A 17613-nucleotide genomic window follows, 5' to 3' on the forward strand; every position below is an offset into this window, starting at 1 on the left:
CCAACCGACCAACAAGATTCATCCAAGTATGTGGACATGAGCTGCATAATAAATCCGAGCAAAGGGTCTCGTCTCAGGACACAGACAATTGCACCTTGCGCAACAAGTTTATGGGGGAGTTTTATCGTTGGGTGGGGATGATGTAGGATGGGGCAAGAAAAGTTTTGCATGTGACAAGTTGTGCATACGAAAGACATTAATTTTCGCAAGATAATTCTTTTGAAATATAGAAAATTGCCACTTACGATATACTATATAATTTGAATTCAAATTTGAAATGGAAATTTAAATTCAAAATATTCTGCACGCGCACCTTTTTCTTAGATGTGGCAATACCTTACGATATTCAAATTTACGATAAACCACCTCTTCCCGTAGATGTGGCAGCACTGCGGCCACAGCTGTTTTCATGTTTTTTTACAACTTTGCCGCATTGAAGCAAAAATCTGAAATTTCTGCAATATTTACATTGGAAAAACTAGAATGTGGGAGCCGCCTCGACTAAGTGCATCGCTGCGTGCCAAAACCGAGCTAGAGGCCAAGAGCCGACGCTTCAATGGCCAGCGGCAAGCCCGCTCCGCCGCCGCATCATCCACGACGACAAATTGCTACGAGTAAGTTTTGAGAGATTTCACCACTAATGAAATACTTATAACGGCATTGGCCCCGCACAGGAAAGAGGAGCAGACGATAGCCAAGCTGCTGGCACAGCTGCCAGCTGAGAAACAGCCCAGTGTCAAGGTGCACATGCAGAAGCTGCGCAATCTGGTGCAGGAATGCATGGGCTACGAGGAACAGCCACAGGTGGTGGAGCATGCGGCGCTGTATCTCTTCTGGCTGCTGCACGAGCAGCGCGTGGTGCTGGTGGCCACCACCAATCGATTGCACAGCATGTTCGGCAAGACCTTCGATCGGAAAATGACACAAATCCACGAGTGTGTGCTGGCCGTGGAGCACTCGCTGGAGGAGCACGACCGCATGGAGCTGAAGCGCTGGCAGCAGGCCCAGCGCAAGCCCCACAACGTGGGACCGCTCTGGGGCGAAGAGATTGAGGTGAAGTGCACGCCTGCCGTGTGGCTGGACACGAGTCTGCTGACCAATCTGGCGCCCGATGCTCTGCTGAAGAATCGCACCGTGAACAAGTTCTCCATGAAGTACAAAACGAAAGCGGCTCCAGCCACTGCAGTGGTCAAGCGCACGGATGGCGCCAAGCTGAGTCCAGAGCTGCAGTCGTTGGTGGACATCGCCGAGAAGCTGGAGGATGAGAACCTGCTTGGCCGCGTGGGGGACATACTCGGCTCGAAGCGCAGCAGCGAGGAGCTGCAGAACGAACTGATGGAACTGCTGGGCTTCGACTACTTCGAGCTGGTGGGAAAACTGCTGCAGGACAGAGCCAAGATTGCCCAGCAGCTGGAACAGTTTGCAACGCGAACGCGTCGCGTTAAGGAGGTGAAGCAAAAGCGAATTCAGACAGCAGCCAGTGGGACGGGAGGAGCATCGGAAATACGTCCCACCGTTGCCAGTGCCGTGGTGGTGCAGTCCGCGCAGGAGAAGCAGCTGGGCAAGATGCAGCGACGGGAGGAGAAGAAACTGCAGCGCATTATGCGCAACATAAAGGATGACGAGGACCAAGAGGAACCCGGCTGTGCGGTGTCCATTCCTGCCATGCAGCTGCGCATGCAGCACCAGCGAATGCTGCTGGAAAACGCCCAGCGGGAGCCACTGCTGCTGACGACCAAGGCAGTCAAGGCGGAGTACCAGGCGGCACCCATCCGCTATCCCTACGTGTTCGACAGCCAATTGGCGGCGAAACAACACGCTGGCTTCATCGGCGGCAGCCGCATAACCCTGCCCGACAATGCCCAGCGCGTCGACAACAAGCAGTGGGAGGAGGTCAAGATTCCCGCAAGCGAACCGCCGCCCCTGACGGTGGGCAACAAGCGCATCCAAATCGAGGAGCTGGACGATGTGGGTAGGCTGGCGTTCGCCAACTGCAAGGAGCTGAACCGCATCCAGTCCGTCGTCTATCCTGTGGCCTATCACAGCAACGAGAACATGCTGGTGTGCGCGCCCACCGGTGCCGGCAAGACGAACGTGGCCATGCTGAGCATTGTGCACACGATACGCTGCCACCTGGAGCAGGGCGTCATCAATCGGGATGAGTTCAAGATCGTGTACATAGCGCCAATGAAAGCCCTGGCCGCCGAGATGGTTGACAACTTCTCCAAGCGCCTGAAATCGCTGCAAATTTTGGTGCGCGAGCTGACGGGCGACATGCAGTTGACCAAGGCGGAAATGGCAGCCACCCAGATACTGGTAACCACGCCAGAGAAGTGGGATGTGGTCACCAGAAAGGGTAAGCATTCCTCTCACCCTCGAGTCAACAACTTTTACTGAAGCGTAACCCTTTGCAGGAAGTGGCGATGTGGCCTTGATTAGCCTCGTCAAGCTGCTCATAATCGACGAGGTGCATCTGCTGCACGGCGAGCGTGGGCCTGTGGTGGAGGCACTTGTGGCGCGCACACTGCGGCTCGTGGAGTCCTCCCAATCGATGATACGCATTGTTGGCCTGTCCGCGACGCTGCCCAACTACGTGGACGTGGCGCACTTTCTGCGCGTGAATCCCATGAAGGGACTCTTCTACTTTGACTCCCGCTTCAGGCCGGTGCCGCTAGACACCAACTTCATTGGCATCAAGTCGGTGAAGCCGCTGCAACAGATCGCCGACATGGATCAGTGCTGCTACCAGAAGTGTGTCGAGATGGTGCAGCAGGGACACCAAGTGATGGTCTTTGTCCATGCCCGCAATGCCACCGTGCGCACAGCAAATGTCATACGAGAGTTGGCGCAGCAAAACAACACCAGCGCCGCCTTTCTGCCCAAAGACTCGAATGCCTTTGGCCTGGCCAATCGCTCCATTCAGAAGAGTCGCAACAAGCAGCTGGTGGACTTGTTCTCCTGCGGCCTGGCCATGCACCATGCGGGCATGCTGCGCGCCGATCGCCAAATGGTCGAGAAATACTTTGTGGAGGGACACATCTCGGTGCTCGTCTGCACAGCCACGCTTGCGTGGGGCGTCAACTTGCCAGCGCACGCGGTCATCATTCGAGGCACCGACATCTACGATGCCAAACATGGCAGCTTCGTGGACCTGGGCATTCTGGATGTGCTGCAGATCTTTGGACGTGCCGGGCGGCCGCAGTTCGACAAGAGCGGCGTGGGCACCATTATCACCGGCTATGATAAGCTCAACCATTACCTGTCGCTGCTCACAAATCAATTCCCCATCGAGTCGAACTTTGTGCAATGTCTGGCCGATAATCTGAATGCGGAGATTGGTCTGGGCACCATAACCAATGTGGAAGAGGCCATTGAGTGGCTCAGCTATACGTGAGTTTAGGAACAACATGCCTTAGACTTACCTTAACTGTTCCCTTTTTAAAGCTACTTATTTGTGCGAATGCGCATCAATCCTCATGTGTATGGCATCGAGTATGCGGAACTGCAGAAGGATCCCACGCTGGAGGCACGTCGAAGGGCGCTGATCATGTCTGCTTCGATGAGTCTGGACAAGGCGCGCATGATGCGGTTCAATCAGCGCACGATGGACATGAACATCACCGATTTGGGACGCACTGCCTCGCATTTCTACATCAAATACGACACCGTGGAGATATTCAACGAGCTGATGAAACCCTTCATGAACGAAGCCGAGATCTTGGCCATGATATCGCAGGCGCAGGAGTTCCAGCAGCTAAAAGTGCGCGACGATGAGCTCGAGGAGCTGGATGAGCTGCGAACGGACTACTGCAAGCTGAAGCCATTTGGTGGCAGCGAAAATGTCTGCGGAAAGGTAACCAAACGGGCAGTCAATACCTTTTCCACTTCTCGGATGATTTACTCTTGTTTGTTCTTTGGCAGGTCAACATTCTCATTCAAACTTACCTCTCCAATGGCTATGTCAAGTCGTTTTCGCTAAGCTCCGACATGTCGTACATCACCACGAACATTGGCAGGATCACGCGAGCGCTGTTCTCCATTGTGCTGCGACAGAATAATGCCGTGCTGTCGGGCCGCCTGCTGCAGCTGTGCAAGATGTTCGAGCGGAGGCAGTGGGACTTTGATTGCCATCTGCGCCAGTTCCCGGCAATCAATCACGAGACCATCGACAAGCTGGAGCGTCGCGGCCTGAGCGTCTATCGATTGCGCGACATGGATCAGCGCGAGCTGAAGGAATGGCTGCGCAGTGATCGCTATGCAGAGCTGGTCATTCGCTCAGCCCAGGAGCTGCCAATGCTGGAGGTGGAGGCCAGTCTGCAGCCCATCACGCGCACTGTGCTGCGCATCAAGGTGGACATTTGGGCCAATTTCACGTGGAACGATCGCGTGCACGGCAAGACCTGCCAGAGCTTCTGGCTGTGGATCGAGGATCCCGAATCGAACTACATTTACCACTCGGAACTGTTCCAGCTGAGTCGCAAGTCTGTGTTCAGCGGCCAGCCGCAGCAGCTGGTGATGACCATTCCACTGAAGGAGCCACTGCCGCCGCAGTACTACATTCGAGTGTCCAGCGACAGCTGGCTGGGCAGCACCACCTGTGTTCCCCTCTCCTTCCAGCACCTGGTGCTGCCCGAGCATCATCCGCCGCTGACGGAGCTACTGCCTCTACGACCGCTGCCTGTCAGCGCGCTGGACAACGCCCTGTACGAGTCGCTCTACGGATTCACGCACTTCAACCCCATACAGACGCAGATCTTCCACTGCCTCTACCACACGGACAACAACGTGCTGCTGGGCGCCCCCACGGGCAGTGGCAAGACCATCGTCGCCGAGCTCGCCATATTCCGGGCATTGAACGAGGATCCCAAGTGCAAGGTGGTCTACATAGCGCCCCTCAAGGCTCTCGTTAAGGAGCGGATAGGTGACTGGGAGAAGCGCTTCCAACGCTCCTCGCTGGGCCTCAAGGTGGTGGAGCTGACGGGCGACGTCACGCCGGATATCCAGGCCATACGAGAGTCCCAGCTGATTGTAACCACACCCGAGAAATGGGACGGCATCAGTCGATCCTGGCAGACGCGCGAGTATGTGCAGCATGTGGCCCTAATTGTGATCGATGAGATCCATTTGCTGGGCGAGGATCGTGGCCCGGTCATCGAGGTGATTGTCTCCCGCACAAACTTCATTCGCTCCCACACCGGTCGCGAAATTCGCATTGTGGGCCTGTCCACTGCCCTGGCCAATGCCCAGGATCTGGCCAACTGGCTGGGCATCACCAAAATGGGCCTGTACAACTTTAAGCCATCGGTGCGGCCCGTGCCGCTGCAGGTGCACATCAATGGCTTCCCGGGCAAGCATTACTGCCCCCGCATGGCCACCATGAACCGACCCACCTTTCAGGCCATTCGAACCTACTCGCCCTGCGAGCCCACAATTGTGTTTGTCTCTTCGCGCCGACAGACCCGCCTCACGGCCCTGGATCTCATCACCTTCGTGGCCGGCGACGACAACCCGAAGCAGTTCCTGCACATCAAGGAGTACGAAATGGAGCTGATCCTTCAGAACATTCGCGATCAGAACCTGAAGTTCTGCCTGGCCTTTGGCATTGGACTGCATCATGCTGGCCTGCAGGAGCAGGATCGCAAGGTTGTGGAGGAGCTGTTCCTGAACCGCAAGATCCAGGTGCTGGTGGCCACCGCCACTCTGGCTTGGGGCGTCAATCTGCCCGCCCATCTGGTGGTCATCAAGGGCACCGAGTACTTTGATGGCAAGGTGAAGAAGTACGTGGACATGCCCATTACGGATGTGTTGCAGATGATGGGACGTGCCGGACGGCCACAGTTCGATAACGAGGGCGTTGCCGTTGTCCTGGTGCACGATGAGAAGAAGAACTTCTACAAGAAGTTCCTCTACGATCCATTCCCCGTGGAGTCCAGCCTGCTGGGCGTGCTCCCGGAGCACATTAACGCCGAGATCGTGGCCGCCACGGTGCAGACCAAGCAGGCAGCCTTGGACTACCTCACGTGGACGTACTTCTTCAGGCGACTGCTGAAGAATCCCTCGTACTACCAGCTGGAGGGCGTGGAGCCCGAGAATGTGAATGCATTCATGTCGAGCCTCGTGGAGAAAGTCATCTACGAGCTGTCGAACTCCGCCTGTTTGGTGGAGCGCGACGGTTTCCTGGTGCCCACATTCTTGGGTCGCATCAGCTCCTACTACTATCTGTCGTACCGCACCATGAAGCACTTCCTGGAAGATCTGCAGCCAGGCATGGGCACCAAGGAGGTGCTACTCGCCATAGCCGATTCCTACGAATTTGACCAGCAGCCAGTGCGCCACAACGAGGATAAGTACAACGAGCAGATGGCCGAGACGAGTCGCTACAGGCCGCCAGCAGGCACTTGGGACTCGCCCTACACCAAGACGTTCCTGCTGCTGCAGGCTCACTTCTCGCGCCAGTCGTTGCCCAATTCGGACTACCTGACGGACACAAAGTCTGCGCTGGACAATGCCACGCGTGTCATGCAGGCCATGGTGGACTACACGGCGGAGCGTGGCTGGCTGTCGACCACGCTGGTGGTGCAACAGCTCATGCAGAGTATCATTCAGGCGAGGTGGTTCGATGCCAGCGAATTCCTCACATTACCCGCTGTCAATGAGGACAATCTGGATGCCTTCTTGAACATTGCCCATGGGGAACACGACTACTTGACGCTACCCGTTCTGAAAGAGTTGTGCCGGAAGGAGTACGAAGTGCTGGCTGTCCCGCTGCGCGATGCCTTCGAGGAGCATGAGATTGAGCAGATGTACAAGGTAAGCCAGCATTGGTTGTAGCCTTCCCCATCACACCAGTTAACCATTTATATTTCCCTTAGGTCATTCAAGAGCTGCCTGAGATTGCGCTGAAAATGTCCGTGGAGGGTCGCTTCATGGAAGAGGAGTACGCCCAGCGACCGCTTTCCCTGGAGGCGAACAACACATGGATGCAGCTGCATGCCAACGAAGACTATGTCCTGAGAATAGATCTGCAACGGCTGAATGCAGGCGGAGGTGGGCAACGTCGTGGCGGCTATACGGTGCACTGTCCAAAGTATCCCAAGCCGAAGAGCGAGGCCTGGTTCCTCACACTCGGCTCACAGGCCAGTGACGAGCTGCTGGCCATGAAGCGTCTCACGCTGCGTGGACAACGCACCACCAATCGAATTTCCTTTCAGGCCACGCCACGACGTGGCCGACTGCAGCTCACGCTGTACATGATGTCCGACTGCCTGATGGGCTTTGATCAGCAGTACGATCTGAAGTTTGAGATTATCGATGCGAAAGTGCTGTAGGGAGGGAGTACTTGGAGTGTGGAGTATTTATATCTATAATAATTGCGTAGCATTCTGTAGTTTCGAGGCTTATCTATTAGTTAAGTGCTGTTGTGGTTGGGTGAATATTTTCTACCGTTTATACATATTAGAAAATGTATTCCCCCCCCCCGGAAGTTTTTAGTCGAAATGAACCTCTTGTATTATTGTGTGATTCCCCAAGATGTGTACAACATTTCTAGCAGCCCTCAAATGAAATAAAATCCTTTGATTAAGTAGCGATCAATTGAAGTAAAGACTTTGGTTTTCCATCTCTATTTCGAATTCTACACTGGATCTGGTTCTCGTTCTCTTTGCCAATTTCGCAACCGCTATCGCTCTGCGAACCTTATCTGCGCCACGACAGAGTCGAGCGAGTCACGAAATCGCCGCCTCTATAAATCGCTGCTTGGGTCGTTGGCCAACGTTCAGTTGACTATTGACAGGCTTCGAGTTACGACGCGTTTGGAAACACACACAAACACCAGAGACTGTTGCAAAATGTTTTCTTTAATTTTACTGGTCGGCAGCCTCTTGGCGTTGTTCTGGTTCTATGTGAAGCACCATTACGATTACTGGCTGCGTCGTGGCTTTCCCTTCGACAAGCATTCCAGCATACCCTTCGGCTGTCTGGACAGTGTCTGGCGGCGCGAGAAGGGCATGGGCATGGCCATCTACGATGCATACGTGAAGAGCAAGGAACGCGTTCTCGGAGTGTTTTTGCTCTTCCGTCCGGCAGTTTTAGTGCGCGATGCAGAGCTCGCTCGCCGTGTGCTGGCTCAGGATTTCGCAAGTTTCCACGATCGCGGCATCTATGTCGATGAGGTGAACGATCCGTTGTCGGGCTCGATATTCGCACTACGTGGCCAGAGCTGGCGCTCCATGCGCCACATGCTGTCCCCGTGCTTTACGTCCGGCAAGCTCAAGGGAATGTTCAGCACCTCCGAGGACATAGCCAACAATATGGTCACCCACTTGCAGAAGACTCTGCCGGAGCAGGGCGCCAAGGAGATGGACCTGAAGACTGTGATGCAAACGTATGCCATCGACATAATTGCCTCGACCATTTTTGGCTTGGAAATGAACAGCTTCGTGACGCCGGACAACAAGTTCCGGAATCTGGTGACAATCGCACGGCGCAACACTCGCTTCACCACACTTTTCGGCATGATGATATTCCTGGTGCCATCGTAAGTCCATGCCAATCCAATTCCCATCCAAATCCAAATGCTCAAAAGTTCTTTTTTTGCAGTGTGGCAAAGTTTTTGTTCTCGCTGGGCTTCAAGAACCAGGTGGGCATGGCAATGCTGGAAATTGTCAAGGAGACCATTGAGTACCGCGAAAAGCATGGCATTGCGCGCAAGGACTTGCTGCAGCTGCTCATGCAGCTGAGGAACACGGGCGCGGTGGATGAGAGCGATGAGAACATATGGAAAATCCAAAAGTCCACCAATGGTGAGTGGCTGACCCAGACAAAGCCCATAACTCAGTTGTGTAGAGCAATTTCTTTTTGTTTGTAGACGATAGCAAATGTATTTCCCTTGAGACCATCACGGCCCAGGCTTTCATATTCTACATTGCCGGGCAGGAGACAACCGGCTCCACGGCGGCCTTCACTCTGTTCGAGTTGGCGCAGTACCCGGAGCTGCTGGAGCGCCTGCAGAACGAGGTGGACGAGACACTCGCCAAGAATGATGGACAAATCAGCTACGACACATTGCAGAAGATGGAGTTCCTCGAGCTGTGCGTGCAGGAAACGCTGCGCAAGTATCCCGGCCTGCCCCTTCTGAATCGCGAGTGCACACAGGACTACACCGTGCCGGACACCAACCACGTCATCCCGAAGGGCACTCCCGTGGTTATCTCACTCTATGGCATACACCACGACGCTGAGTACTTCCCCGATCCCGAAAAGTATGATCCCGATCGCTACTTGGATGAGAATCGCAACTTCAACCCCACCGCCTTCATGCCCTTTGGCGAGGGACCCAGGATGTGCATTGCCCAGCGCATGGGACGTGTCAATTCCAAGCTGGCCATTGTCCACATTCTCAAGAATTTCAATGTCGAAGTGATGAGCAAGCGGGAAATAGAATTCGAGAACTCCGGCATTGCCCTACAGCCCAAGCATGGGGTCAAGGTGCGTCTGTCCAAGAGACAGCCCAAGTGAGCCAGGAAAAAGTCAAGCATAATTTTGAAATTCAATGTACTTCCACCTTCCACCAAGGGGAGTGCAGCCGATCCATTTGCTTTGATTATTCAGATTATGATAGCAGCGAAATGATTAAGTGGTCTTATCATTATCAATGCGATTACCGATAAGTGCTACGTAGTTTAAGTATACAATCAGCAATTATCAATGTCAACCAACCCCAGTTTTATGTCTCGTGTGTGCCTGCAAACTAAATTATTTCTATTTCTATTTATATGTTCGATTTACTTGTATAAAAATGTTGTGATAAGTGTAGTCACAAAATATAATTGTTTAATGTTTTAAAGAAGTTTTTGCTTGAGGCAGCTGGGTTCTATTGATGGGAATATTTCTCATTGGTTCGGCACATGTTATATATGTACATAAATGCATGTTATGCAAATGTATAAACGCAAAGCTGTTATAGGAATGAAGTCAATTGAGATCTTGGCTTGACGCTTGAGACAGTGAACTCATCATACTTTCTGTAATAGAGTAACAAACATTCATTTGTTAAAAAGTTGCCCATTTTATCAGCCTTTCCGTCATTTTAATGATAAGTTGGATTATTTTTCTATTAAACAACGCCACTACAAAAATAGTTAAAAAATCCAAAACCATACAAAAAAGTTGTTGTTAAAGGTTTATGGTAAATACCTCAACAAAAGTTGAGGAAATGGTTACCTTTGGTTTGGTTTATTCTTGTAATATCTAAACTCAAATCAAAATAAAGGCCATGCATTTGTCTTTGCTTTTCGGCATTATATATGACAAATAATAATTATTAAATTGCCCAAAATAATCTAAATAATCTAATGTACTTATTAATAAAAAATATTTTAGAGGATATTTGAAAAATTCTGAAGATGGTCATAAAATAACCTCAATTTTTGTATACCTAAAAAAATTATAATATAAAATAGGTGTTGAAAAAGCGCTCTTCGAACCAGAGCAGCTATAGCAGTTTTGCTAAGGTATAGCGTAATTGTTGTCTCTGGTAAATTACATTCAGCAATTATTCTTATGGAACACTGTGATATAATTATTTAATTTATGCGCTGGCCTTACCACATCCAATGTTAGTCAATAATTAAAAAATAGCACAGTCACATCAAGTCAACAGTTTTTATTGAATGCTCTCAATGTAGAAACTCTCTCTTAGTGCAGGGTCAAATACATACACACATACATAACTAGATATAAGTACGTACATATGTACATATGTGTTATAAACAATAACAAAATCGTTGTGATAACTATCGAAGAATGATTTGTCCGGGGGTCGGCCTCAGTTCGTTGTCATTTACATATTCTCGCGCTCCTCCTGCATTCGTAGCCGTTGTCCATTCTCGCGCATTTTCTGATTGGTCTTCTGTCTGAAAATCTCCTTGCTGGCCTCCTTGATGGCCTCAAAGATCTTTGCCTGGGACATTATTTGCTTTTGCACATTCTCAACGGCTGGTTCGGCATTGATATCGATCAAATCACTCAGTCCCTCCGACAAATATTCATTGTTATAGGGCTTATCGTCAATCTCATTGCGTTTAATTAGCGAAAAGGGCGGATAAGAGGGATAAGAGGTACGCTTGCGGCCACAACCTGAATTAATTGTAATGGCATTGAGTAATAAATATAAATTTGACACTCTGCTGAGTGTTACCTGTGAATGCATTGCAAAATGGTCGCTTCTCGTACTTCCATTGTATAACTCCGCTGAGTTTGTGCTGTGCGAAAACAATCGATCAAAGCTGCATTACTCATTTGTTAAAAATCTGCACCTACATTTAATGGTATTCATGAAATTCTAACTCCACGGCAAGTGCGTATGGCAACCGAAACCAAACGAAATATTATCACAAATTGCGTTATTTCACTTCTAGACAAGCTGTGATTATATTTTTCGTGCTATCAGCTATCAGATTGTGAAGTTGGGGTACACTTTTACTGTTTATCAATCATTTAAGTCCTTAAATAAGCGAAGCATTCCTTAACAAATCCTGACTCACATTTGACAAGTTATTCACTTCGTTGTTTTCCCTCTCCCTCTCCAAAGATGCATTGCCAGAGAGCAGGCAAATCAGGAGCACGGCCAGACCCAGGCACATTTTGAGAGATGATGAAAAATGAAAAATGGATCCGCTAAGACTGTGAGCTGCAGCCGCGATGCTTAACACTCGAGAGCGAAATGAAATGGAGCGCTGGCTTGGGCCTTGGTCAACATGTCGGCTACGCAATGTGAGACTTGTTGCTTTCAGCGTGTGACAGGACGTCCTGCGGAGCATGGAATGTATTTTGGTGGCCAGCTAATAGCTTTTTGTGTTTTTCCCGACCTTTCCCAGCGCCCCATGCCCCAGCCGCACGATATTGCATTGACGTTTGCGGCTTGGTCCTTGGTGCTTGGTCCTTGCCCTTGCCAAGGGCTCTTCAAATTGTTGAATTTCTTAAAGAGCATAATCTGCACCGAACTTTTGGGGCAGTGTAGCTGCATAGGCAGAACATTTTCACGCTGGTGAGAGACGCGCCCGTCTATTAATAAAGAGCCGCTGCGAGAGCAACCGAAAACGTTCTCAACGACTCCTCACAGACGACACGACCCAATCCCAATGCCTATGTACATCAGCGAGCACACACGTTCTCGTAACCAAGTGTGCATTTTCCGAAACGATTTCCACACAGCACACACCTTCACGGGATTTTTCGGCCAGAAAGCGAAACAATTTCGAATCGATTCTCTGTGGGAACGGTTCGCGTAATTTTCTCAGCTCCGTCAGTCAGTGAAGAATTCTACAAAAGAAAGGAAGAAAAAACAGTTGCAGCAAGCGCAACAGAGATACATTTGATCTGGAAAAATAAATGAATAGAGCTGGAAATTCCGTATAAACAAAAAACTGTTACTCTGTGTGCCACGTTCCGATTTGGATTTTGTTTTTCCGTGTCCGGAATTGGTGTCGAAAGTGTAGGAATTTCTGTGTCACTTCTACTAAAATAGCATGTGAGTAATTTGGAATAGCACAAATTAAGCTAATCAATTGACAAAATGAAAACAAATATAATTCAATTATGATTATTCATATTTGCAGTAGAGCTTGAAGCTCCTGTGGCTCCCTTTTATATCAGATTGCATTGCATTTTCATGTTATGTTGCCTGTTGCCTGTTGAATCTTCTGTACCTTATTATTTCGCTTTTTGTCTACGTAAAGTAAAAGACCTAAAAATACCACAGCTATTTTGAGTTTTTCTCAATTTTACTGTCACACTTCTTCGGTTTGACAACTTTTTCTCTCTGTCCTGTGTGTGTGTGTCGCTCTACCAATTGTCGCCGCCGGCTTTTGCCATTTTTTCCCCATTAATCGTGTACATTGGAGAGTTGTTCCGCATCTTTGTTTACGTGTAAAAGAACGGGAATCTCTCGCATATTTTCTTGTGTCGAAATAATGTAAACATTTCGGCACGATCGCACAATAATTGGGCTGTAAATTACAACACTCAGATGGCCGAGATGGAGGCTCTGCAGATCGTTAAAAATAATAATCAAGCATAAAAAATGAAAAGCTGAACAAATTAGTGGCCATAAAAGGCCGAACGTTCTGGCTGTTCTGTTGCAGCCAAAGATTCTTATTTTTAAATATATGTACAAATTTATTTTATTAATTTCCTCACTCGCTATTTATAGACAAAAGATGTCAGAGCCCGCAGCCCAACAACAGCAGCCGCAAAATGGCAAGGAGCGCTCCAAGTCCACGGAGGAGAAAGAGATACCGCGCGAACCGGCGCTCGTCTGCAAAGACATCGATGTAAGAGCAGAAAGGAATGTGTAATGGTATTGGTATTGGTTTCATTGTACCCATTTCCCTCCCAACAGATAAAGACTGAACTAGAAAGCCTAGTGAAACTGCTGGATGGCAAGATCTACAAAGAGGAGGAGGTGGCCATGGAGGAGCTGCATCAGTATTTGATCGAGGACGATGGCTCCTGGGCATTGGGTGACAATTTTCTGGTCTTTGTGCAGCGCGTGCTGCGCGATACCCAGGCCTTTTCACCGGACACACGGATACACCTGATACGCACATTGGCCTATGCCGCGCTCAAGGACGATGTCATCATCATTTTGCACCAGGATCGCCGGGACCACACGCTGATGAACTTTGCCCAGGACATTGATAAGCACACACCCGAGGAACAGCAGGCATGGGCCATGTTTGTGAGTCGCGACAACGGGCATTATGTCTAATATTTGGGCTAACAAATTCCTTTTTTGTTGTGTTCGATAGATGTGCAATCTGTTTGAGAATGTGGGTCCCTCCGAGTGGCTGCTGTACATTTCCGAGTGGGAATACAATGGCCAGACAACATCGAATATACGCGTAACCACCAAGGTGGCCGTCCACTGCATTCTCTCCAATTGTCCGCAGTTGAAAAACATTGGCAGCATGATCCTCTACAATATTGCCATCAAGGAGGTCAAGACTGTGGTATGCAACGCATTTCATTGTTCTCTTTGCTACACATATCATAAATTATATATTCTAATCTCTGTTAGGTCTTTGATGACATTGCCGTGGAGCTGGCCATGGCCATTCTGCAGTTCTTCCAGAGCAGCCCGAATGAGGATCAAATCTATCGCACATTGAAGGCACTCGCACGCTTCATCGAGGTATTGACCCATATTTCCATGCCCATTCCCATTCCCATCACTCCCTGTCAGTTGTCAAAGCCTTTGCACTTTTCTCATTATTTGTGTTTTGTTGTTTTTAGGTCTCGCAAGACGTACCAATGATCATTCAGATGATTGGACCGCATCCAAAACAATTTAGCGGCAAGAGCGAGCGTGTCGATGAGCTGGTAAAGATCATTAGTCGCAAAGTGCCCGCCTAGACCCTAGATGCGGCTCCTTCCAAAAACATAACCATAGTGACAGCCCCCCCCCTCACACCCTTTTCTATCTAGTACTCGTATATTTTAGATCTTTCTCTTTTGTAAAGCATTTTGCGCGACACAATAAACACACATTTGTAGCCCAGATTACATGACGGCATCGCCGCAGCACAGTTTCAGGAAGGGGAAGCCACTGCCACCGCTGGCACGCAGCTGCAGCCAGTGCTTCTGATTGGAGACGAACATCTCCGATGGCAGCTGTGTGTCCTGCCCGGCAGCGTCCTCTGCAAAAGGAGCAAAGAACAATTCAGTAAGGGAAAGCAAAGCTCAAAGTTCTCTCGCCCAACTTACGCGCCTTCTTGTCGTACTTGGGCGAGTGGGTTATGGAGATGACATCCTCTGGCTTTCGAAGCAGAATCTTGCCCACACCCTTGCACATGCGCAGCACCTCGTGATTGCTCAGCTTCTCCAGCTGCTGCTCGTCCAGCAGAGTGCAGGCCAGGATCCACTCGCGCACATCGTCAAAGTCGTTGAGCAGCCGCACCGCGCCGTTGATGCTGAAACGGATGCGCTTCTGGAAGATAAAGTCCAGCCAGGCCTCGCAGATGAGCTTCAGGATGAGCTTCAGTATGACAATGTCCTTGGTGGCACGTATGGTGGGCAGGTAGATCTCGTCCAGCACATAGCCCACATACAGGCTCTTCTCCTCGTTGTTGTAGATTTCGCGCTGCCAAAAGCTGGCGGCGGGAAAGCAAAGCGTAAAATTGGCCAGACTAAGAACTCGACAGACCGCTGACAATATCTGAACACACTCATCGGTGGTTTTCTAAGGAGCAAAGAGAGAGAGATACAGAACGCTTATGGGAATGCTTTCACCCACCTTTAACTTGTCTATATTGGCATTGACCTCGGCAATCAGCTTGGTCCGCAGTGCCACACAGACCAGCATTAGGATATCGCTTAGATCGGCAGTGAGTTTCGGCAGTTTAAAGGTGATGAATACATTCAGGCAGAGCTTCACATCGTGCTCCAGTATCTGGAAGAAGCGATCCATTTGCCACTCGCAGCACAGCAGCTTCGCCTGCTCGGTGACCCACAGACGCATCGAGTGCACAGAGTGATCTGAAAGGAGACAGAGGAGATCAATGAGGGATCTGGTTCTCCATCTGCTGATCATACCCAGCCTATGCAAAATGGGTATCTGCTCGGCCACTGGCAGCAGACTGGAGTTGTTGTGGGCCTCCAGGTTGGAGAAATACTGATTGCTGAGATTCACGAGATTCGCGAATATGCTGATCCACACGGTGCCAGTGGGAGTGCCCGATTCCTGGGGGTGCATAGGGTTACGCTTGGAAATAATTGGTAAATGGTTTAAGCCACTCACATTCTTGGGACAATCGCGGTACTGTTCCGCCACCACATCCACCAGACGCTTCGAGTCGTTCGTTGAAATGAGTGTCAGCCGGAAGAGCTGATCCCAAATGTTGTTGCAGACAAAACCAGTCAGAATTTCCCCAATGCCACGCAGCGTAGAGAAGACTGGTTCAGGTATATCTAAAGGAAGGAAGTGCAACTCACAGTGGAAGATATCTTTCAGCTTGTCTTTGCTGCTTGCCTTACCATTCACATTCTGATGATAGAGCCAGCTGCGAATGGAGTCAATGTGGGTGAGGCTGTAGCAGGAGACGGGCGTGTCTATCCACCAGAGGAGAATGTGATCCAATATGATGCCCACGTATGACCAGAGCAAGCGCAAACCCTTCACAATATACAAGTTCATGTCCACAGTGCCGCCCTTGCCGTTGTCTGCTGGAGGGTTATAGAATATTAAATTACTCTGACAACCGATTGCGAGCAACTCACCAAAGATGGTTGGACTTATCTCCGTTGCCTTGGCTATTAGCTGAGCTATGAACACGCGCTCCTTCTGCAGAAAGCTCTCGGTGTGCTTACAGCGCAGACTCTGGTGATCGTGATCCGCATCCTGAACCTGTAGATTGCCATCGGCAATCTGCATGGCCTTGCAGTCCTGCGCTGAGTCACAGTACGGCGGATAGTCGCCGGCGGCAAAGGAGATGTTGAGAGTGCGCAGAATCTCCAGACTGGAGGAGGTTGACTCGAGATTCTGCTGCTCTCGCCAGGCATCCTGCTCACCCATGTTGAACAGACCAAACACCAGATCCAGGGCATTCTGCTCCACACGTGTTTGGGCCACCAGCTGCAGAACGTAGCCAAAATCGATTGGCTTGAGCGTGAGTAGTAGTCCCGGAAACATATTGCTGCACACATTGGCATGCATCTCCTCCTTCCGCTTGCCGCTCAGCTTCGGTTCTCCATCATCGGGCTCTTCCTCAGCTGATGGTAGCGGCAGCTGCTCCACTTCCGGCTCCAGCGGCGGCTTCTCCACCTTGCGGCACTTGTTGTACAGCTGGGTTATGTGCAGCGCCCAGTTCAGCCACATCTCCGACTGCATGGACTTGCGCAGCAGCAAAGTCAACTAAAAGGGATCAAGGTTTCAGCATTTGGTTCGGGATGAAGGCAGACAGCAGTGGACCCACCGTTCGCTTGAGCACAAAGGTCAGCTGGCAGAAGCGCCTGTCGTTGAGCTCCATCACCAGGTGGAACTTCTTCATCAGCAGCTGGTTGTAGGGACTGCGCTTGATCTTCTTCGAGAGCGACAGAAAGTCGGCATTTTTGGTCTCATCCTTCAGGTTCCAGTACTGCTCCACCACGCGCTCGCACTCCTCCAAAATGGTATCCTAACAGAGAAGCCAACAGTCTCCACGGATCCATTAAATCGAATCACTTACATGCTCGCTGAAGATCGCTGAATTGACATCGATCACGATCCGTTTGCTTATGCGTCGCAGCTCCAGGCCCAATTTGCCGATTTCCGCGAACGTGTGCATCGGCTGGGATTTGTTGCGGCAGTACCATTTCGGAGTGGTGCTCATTTTTGTTCGTAGGGGGCCTGGCCGGCGACGGCGACGGTGGCAACCCCAACCCCTGCCCCAAACAGACACAACCAATCGCCTGCGCCTCGGCCCTAAACAAATCGCTTTTTAATTATTGTGTCTCCCAGGCACGCATCCGTTTGTCCCGCCCTTCCGTCTATCCTATTACCAAAGCCTACCAAATGTAAATTTTTTCACCCATTGTTTGGTCGATGGCCAGGACACTCGTGACTCGTGACCCCCGCAG

At 50.4% G+C, this 17613-nt stretch overlaps 5 protein-coding genes across 5 annotated transcripts; 3 read left to right on the forward strand and 2 right to left on the reverse strand.

The window, feature by feature from the left end:
• The first annotated feature begins 436 nt into the window (after nt 1-436).
• On the forward strand, nt 437-7598 carry LOC117897510 (activating signal cointegrator 1 complex subunit 3). The gene is made up of 6 exons (XM_034806409.1): nt 437-614; nt 675-2356; nt 2415-3390; nt 3445-3853; nt 3922-6810; nt 6873-7598. The coding sequence occupies exons 1-6, from the start codon at nt 484-486 to the stop codon at nt 7326-7328; spliced, it is 6543 nt and encodes a 2180-aa protein (XP_034662300.1). The 5' UTR covers nt 437-483; the 3' UTR covers nt 7329-7598.
• A 180-nt stretch (nt 7599-7778) lies between these two features.
• On the forward strand, nt 7779-9706 carry LOC117897518 (probable cytochrome P450 6d4). Its single transcript, XM_034806434.1, has 3 exons — nt 7779-8536; nt 8599-8801; nt 8867-9706. The coding sequence occupies exons 1-3, from the start codon at nt 7848-7850 to the stop codon at nt 9514-9516; spliced, it is 1542 nt and encodes a 513-aa protein (XP_034662325.1). The 5' UTR covers nt 7779-7847; the 3' UTR covers nt 9517-9706.
• A 1050-nt stretch (nt 9707-10756) lies between these two features.
• LOC117897533 (cardioactive peptide) lies at nt 10757-11857 on the reverse strand. Its single transcript, XM_034806454.1, has 3 exons — nt 11544-11857; nt 11198-11261; nt 10757-11136 (listed from the first exon to the last, which is right to left on the reverse strand). The coding sequence occupies exons 1-3, from the start codon at nt 11817-11819 to the stop codon at nt 10841-10843; spliced, it is 636 nt and encodes a 211-aa protein (XP_034662345.1). The 5' UTR covers nt 11820-11857; the 3' UTR covers nt 10757-10840.
• A 403-nt stretch (nt 11858-12260) lies between these two features.
• On the forward strand, nt 12261-14562 carry LOC117897527. Its single transcript, XM_034806445.1, has 6 exons — nt 12261-12529; nt 13211-13331; nt 13400-13738; nt 13809-14009; nt 14078-14191; nt 14293-14562. The coding sequence occupies exons 2-6, from the start codon at nt 13218-13220 to the stop codon at nt 14410-14412; spliced, it is 888 nt and encodes a 295-aa protein (XP_034662336.1). The 5' UTR covers nt 12261-12529; nt 13211-13217; the 3' UTR covers nt 14413-14562.
• On the reverse strand, nt 14460-17609 carry LOC117897513. Its single transcript, XM_034806427.1, has 9 exons — nt 17223-17609; nt 16971-17171; nt 16276-16909; nt 16033-16218; nt 15797-15966; nt 15592-15739; nt 15293-15534; nt 14764-15238; nt 14460-14696 (listed from the first exon to the last, which is right to left on the reverse strand). Exons 1-9 carry the CDS (start codon nt 17364-17366, stop codon nt 14560-14562), a joined length of 2337 nt encoding a protein of 778 aa, XP_034662318.1. The 5' UTR covers nt 17367-17609; the 3' UTR covers nt 14460-14559.
• Nucleotides 17610-17613: the final 4 nt, after the last annotated feature.

The sequence above is a fragment of the Drosophila subobscura genome, chromosome O (assembly GCF_008121235.1).
Source record: "Drosophila subobscura isolate 14011-0131.10 chromosome O, UCBerk_Dsub_1.0, whole genome shotgun sequence".
Taxonomy (NCBI): Eukaryota; Metazoa; Arthropoda; class Insecta; order Diptera; family Drosophilidae; genus Drosophila; species Drosophila subobscura.